Source organism: Aphanomyces invadans (genome assembly GCF_000520115.1).
Source record: "Aphanomyces invadans strain NJM9701 unplaced genomic scaffold supercont1.15, whole genome shotgun sequence".
Lineage (NCBI taxonomy): Eukaryota > Oomycota > Saprolegniomycetes > Saprolegniales > Verrucalvaceae > Aphanomyces > Aphanomyces invadans.
In genome coordinates this window covers 62,010-67,297 of record NW_008580160.1, presented here as the reverse complement: position 1 = coordinate 67,297, position 5,288 = coordinate 62,010, and the positions used below count along the sequence as shown (strand labels likewise).

The following is a 5,288-nucleotide window of genomic DNA, read 5'->3' as shown; positions in this document are numbered from 1 at the left end:
TGGCCAGTTCACGAGGAGACGCCCGAGTCTTAAAAAAACTCCTTCGTCTCCTCGGAAACGTGGATAAGCCGTTGTCTTTTTGAAACACAGCAATCTGGTCTTCGATACGCTCTTGCACTTAGTCCAAAAACGGGATCAGATACGTCTCAAACGTCTTGCAATACCTCCCCGAGCTTTGTTGTCCTTCAAGGAATGCGATTTCAGACGACCCGCACAAGCTCACGACACCCCAGACCATAACGTTGCCTCCACCGATGACCCGCTTCGAGAACACTTTTTCCTCACTACGGAGGTCACGCCAGTACGCGCGGTATTGGAGAATGGCGCGGGTTGAAGTGGTTCAGGGGGCATCCTTCTTTTCTGTGGAAGCATATGCGGCTCTTCATGCGAGTCCGGCGCGATGTTGATGTGGAACGCCTGGGCATTCGATTCCTTGGATCAAGTTGAGCAGCTTCATCTTGGACGTGAATTCCAAAGTGGAGTGCAATGACGCAATATCGCTCTGTCCCAAAACGTTGACATTTTCCATACTATGTACAAGATGTGAATTCCACAGAAAAGAAGGATGCCCCCTAAACCACTTCAACCCGCGCCATTCTCCAATACTTGACTTCATCAGGACACAGCGTCGTCGTCCAGAGCCGCATGATATCGATGCTTTCGGGGCTGCTAAAATCCATCGCTTGCGTTTCTTGGAGCGACGTACTCTCTGTTCTGCATGAAACAGGGCATGCAGTATTCCGGTATGACGCATCACGAGCAAGATGGAGCTTTTCGGTCACGTGTTCATGCCTTTTTCATCTTCGACAAGTGCTAGGGCTCGTGTGCCGTCGACGACGGTGTGCGAGGGGACATGCCCACAAGCAGATTCATCGAGGCCGCGCGACATAGTAAAACAGCTCTCCAGTCGAAATCGAAACACGCAACTCCCCATGTCTTGGGGGGGCGAGGAAGTGGCTTCGTGACTTCCTCATCCGAACGCTGGAAAAATCTTGCATCATTACTCCTCGTACGACATCATCGACAGCATGCCGAGTGCCGACAGCATGGAGCCCACGCTGTCGATCATTTGACACAGGACCTAGCGGCGTACCTACGCCATCAAGTGTTCCACAAGACGCACAAGAGCGCGCCAGTGCCAGTTTTGTACAATGAGTGCATGGTCGCACCGTTGTCTGTCAACTGCACAACCACGGCTGCTTGCTGCCTTGATCGTCAGCCGTGTACCCGATCCAGTCTTGAAACAATTCTGCTGTCGATGACATGGACGCAGTCGAAGTGTCAATGATGTTCAACGTCGCTGCGTCATGATGCGGGACATTGCTGATGCCTCATGTGTGCTGGCCGACACCGTGAACCAAGTCGACAGCGCCCTTCCCAGGTTGTCTCCCGTCATGGCCACCGCAGATAACGTGTCGCTCGTGCAAGTCAAAGGCCCTCCCCAGGCACGCCATGAACGCCACGACGGCCACGTTCGAGTCGATCGTTCGAGCACCGGACTCCTCGGACCCCTTTCCAGGACTGTATTCGTACGTGAGAAAGTTCAAGTTTTGGCTTGAACAGACCTCGTCAAGCCGCGTTCGAAGTGACCAACTAGAGCGTGCAAGATTGGGAATGACAGGAAGTGAACTGCTGGGGTCGTCTTGCCACAGGACTCTTGGGTCGACGTGCACTGGATCACGTCGTCTGTCCACGATGGCGACGTCCCTACCAATACACACTACTTCCTTTTAGGAGGAGACCATTCCACCTAGTATGGGGTTTCATGTTTGTTTGGGCCAGCTGCGGACAAATCGCGAATTCAATCACCAAGTCTGACATGTTGCCCGATGCAAAGGTCACGGCGTCGGACGTGGCTGACGAGAACGAACTGGACGATGCAGAGCATCTCGTGGCGGCATGGATCAATGGCATGCCCGAGGCCAAGATCTGTCGGTTGCCGCAGACTGCATCCAAGGCAGTGCAGCTCAAGGTCAAGTACGTGGCAGTCGTTCGGGTGGACGGAGGCATTGTGCTCCATCGCGTCGAAGTGGTCTTGTGGTTCTCCATGGACCAGATCGAACAGATCCTCATCGCCCATGCCGCGCCAGCCGCATTTGTTTACAGTGATCGAAATAATTACATGGGCAGATTGAAAACTTCCGTATATCGTGATCAATTTCAGATAAAAAATGCACTAAGACTTCGGAGATTGTTCCCCATGATGGGTGTACAGTACCTCCAAGAGCAATTTCTACAATACTACAATACAGCCCTTCGTGAAGATTGCAATGGCTATACTATTCATGCAAGAAGTGTAAGTATAAATAAACTATACACCAAAACAGGGCAAATCCAAGGACAACTCGGATTGGCCAAAACGTGCTTCGGGTGACCAGTGCTCCCCTCTTGATCATCTTTGTTCTACCAAACCTCATGACAACTGCATCACCTAAAATACTGAGCTGACTACCGCTGAGGTCAAGTCCGAACCGCTCCTCGTAGTGTTGTCGTATCAGATGGACGATATTGACCATGCTCTCGCCATTAAGTTCCAACAGAAAACAAGGAAAAGGTGCGCCGCGGTGCTTGAGGTACAGTCGCCCATTGCAGATAGCGCAGTCTTATACAAAAATATATACTCTGTGCCAACGTCGGAGGCTGCGATTCTCATTGAACATACTTTCTTGAGACATTGGCGATTAGCCTTCACCAAGCGCAATGGCACCTCCTTCCTTCAGAAGGGCTATTTTTCGCTTGTAACCAGACGCAAAATCTATGTTGTGCGAATGAAAAGATGCAAGCCGTGCGCACTTGTTCACTTCACCTTTCAAGAAAGTGTCGACTTCCGGTGATATTTCGATGCTTGATTCCTTGTGCATATACTTGATTGCGCTTTTGCATGAATTCACCGTGGAAAATGAGTTGAATTGCAAAGGCACCAGCTCATTGCCGACAGAATGTCGCTTAATTGAAGGATAGGTGAGGGAGGCCTCGTAAACGTCAATTGAGATGGGTAACTGAATGCTTCCATCACTGACGCACTGTGGATGATTCTGTGACAGTCAGCGCAGAAACCGCTCGTTGTAGTAATTGTACTGCACCCTTGTACCGTCAACGAGGCGCAGGCCTACAACACTGCCTCGAGGGTCCACGGAGGTTATATATGGTACCGCTTGGTTCTACCCATGTCGCGTCGTTTGGATACAGCGGCAGGATTATTTATCCGGATACACAAAAAAATCGCGATTATTCGTAAACGCGGTGTATTGTACTGATACAAATCTCGTATACATAGGGTAAGCCTGAATTGGCGACAGCGCTAATAATATACGAAGTTTATGAATGGTTTAAACCCGGTACAAATAGTGTTGGATTCGTAGGGCATTGCATATCCGATCAAAAAATTCGTGAGTTCATCATATTCATTCGTAAGTGCGTCTATTTGCCAACGTAATGGAATATGGTTGAATTGATCCGATTTGAGGCATCGAAATATTTATATGCGCACTGTGTTTAAATTTTCTAAATGTAAAACACGCATTAAAATGGAAACAAATTGGTGTGGGGAATTGGCCAATGAATAGGCAACGCCGTGGCGCGAATCATGGCAATTGGTCAACTGCGTATCGTGCCAAGATGTCCCAAGCTCACTGGCATCGTAATGGGCCAATTATTGGCCCGGAAACACGAGAAGATATCCAATCGTGAGAATGGACGTCGACTCAAACGACCTGAATCACTTGTGCGTTCGTACCTGGAGTTCCCGGGCACGCACGGTACGGAAGGCGCGTGAAATTGACGAAGCGTGCCAAACGTCGCATTTACCGCAACAATCGTCCGCAACACTTGTCAGCAGCGCAATGCGCTAAGACATTATCGATGCGGATGACTGCTCGCACTGTGCTCAACGTGCTGAAATCGTGCAAGTTCATTAAATACGTGAATAAGAAGCCGGCGCCGTATCTGAAGTCGCATCAAAAGTAGGCGTGTCGTGCTTTCGCCGCAAAGCACACGGCGAAGATGGATTTTTGGCGTAAAGTTGTCTTCTCGGACGAAAAGAAGTTCAACTTGGACGGCCCGGATGTATACCGCGCGTACTGGCGTGACCTCCGTAGTGAGGAAAAAGTGTTCTCGAAGCGGGTCATCGGTGGAGGCAACGTATGGTCTGGGGTGTCGTGAGCTTGTGCGGGTAGTCTGAAATCGCATTCCTTGAAGGACGACAAAGCTCGGGGAGGTATTGCAAGACGTTTGAGACGTATCTGATCCCGTTTTTGGACTAAGTGCAAGAGCGTATCGAAGACCAGATTGCTGTGTTTCAAAAAGACAACGGCTTATCCACGTTTCCGAGGAGACGAAGGAGTTTTTTTAAGACTCGGGCGTCTCCTCATGAACTGGCCAAACAAGATCTCCGATTTGAACGTTATTGAGAACGATTGCGGAATTCTAGCTCGTCATGTTTGCGAGTGTAATTTGACGATGCGTCTGATTTGACGCGGCAAGTTGGTTTGCCGTGGAAAATGATAGGTACTGACAATTGAAGACGTTTGTTGACGGCATGCCTACGAGTTTGGCTCAAGTTGTTTGAAAAATGGCCATAGTATCGGCTATTACCGTAGTGCGTATATAAATATTTTCCGAAAAATACTCCGCAATTTCTAGTATCATTAACACTTAGGATAGATTTAGAAGTTTTTGAACTTACACCGCACTGCAAACTCTATTTTAGGACGAGGCGTGGTCAGATTAAAGCAATTGTCAGCACTTCTCTGCAAAACGAATATTTTCTTGTGTGCATATAGGTATTTCGTGTACTGTATGTGAGTGTGGTGTTTTATACAAGCGTGAGATTTACCGTGTGAGGTATTCTTTTAATGTGTGACGGTCACGGGGAATGACTCTAGCGCACAAGGGGGGTGAATTTCATGGTCGGGCGTTTTCGGCTTTACCAAAAGAACGCAAGGTTGAACAAAGTACGTGACTTCCAACGTGCACATGTTGTTGTCGCCATCTTGCCGGGACAAAGTGTTGTTTCTCAGATTGATTAAGGCGCCCAAGACACGCGGTAGGTCCATGCCCACGCAGCAGTGTGTAAGCGCCGTAGACATAAACCAGAACGGGAAATCCACAGGATAGACCGGCATGCGTTACATCTCGCTCACAATAGTCGTCTTCCTTTGGCACGACTACAGTAAGAGCACTTTGAGACGTAGTCTTTGCAATTATGTTGTCAGTCCACCCAGTGGGCTGTTCACCGAATCGGTTAATGTGTCTTTGTGAATCTCACTTGTCCAGGGAAGTTAATGGCA

The 5,288-nt window shown here is 49.0% G+C and overlaps 1 protein-coding gene across 1 annotated transcript; it reads left to right on the top strand.

Moving 5' to 3' along the window:
* Positions 1–1,819: 1,819 nt before the first annotated feature.
* On the top strand, positions 1,820–4,262 carry H310_07715 (hypothetical protein; the record flags this gene model as incomplete). Its single annotated transcript, XM_008873200.1, has 3 exons — positions 1,820–2,098; positions 3,967–4,122; positions 4,176–4,262. The coding sequence occupies 3 exons, from the start codon at positions 1,820–1,822 to the stop codon at positions 4,260–4,262; spliced, it is 522 nt and encodes a 173-aa protein (XP_008871422.1).
* Positions 4,263–5,288: the final 1,026 nt, after the last annotated feature.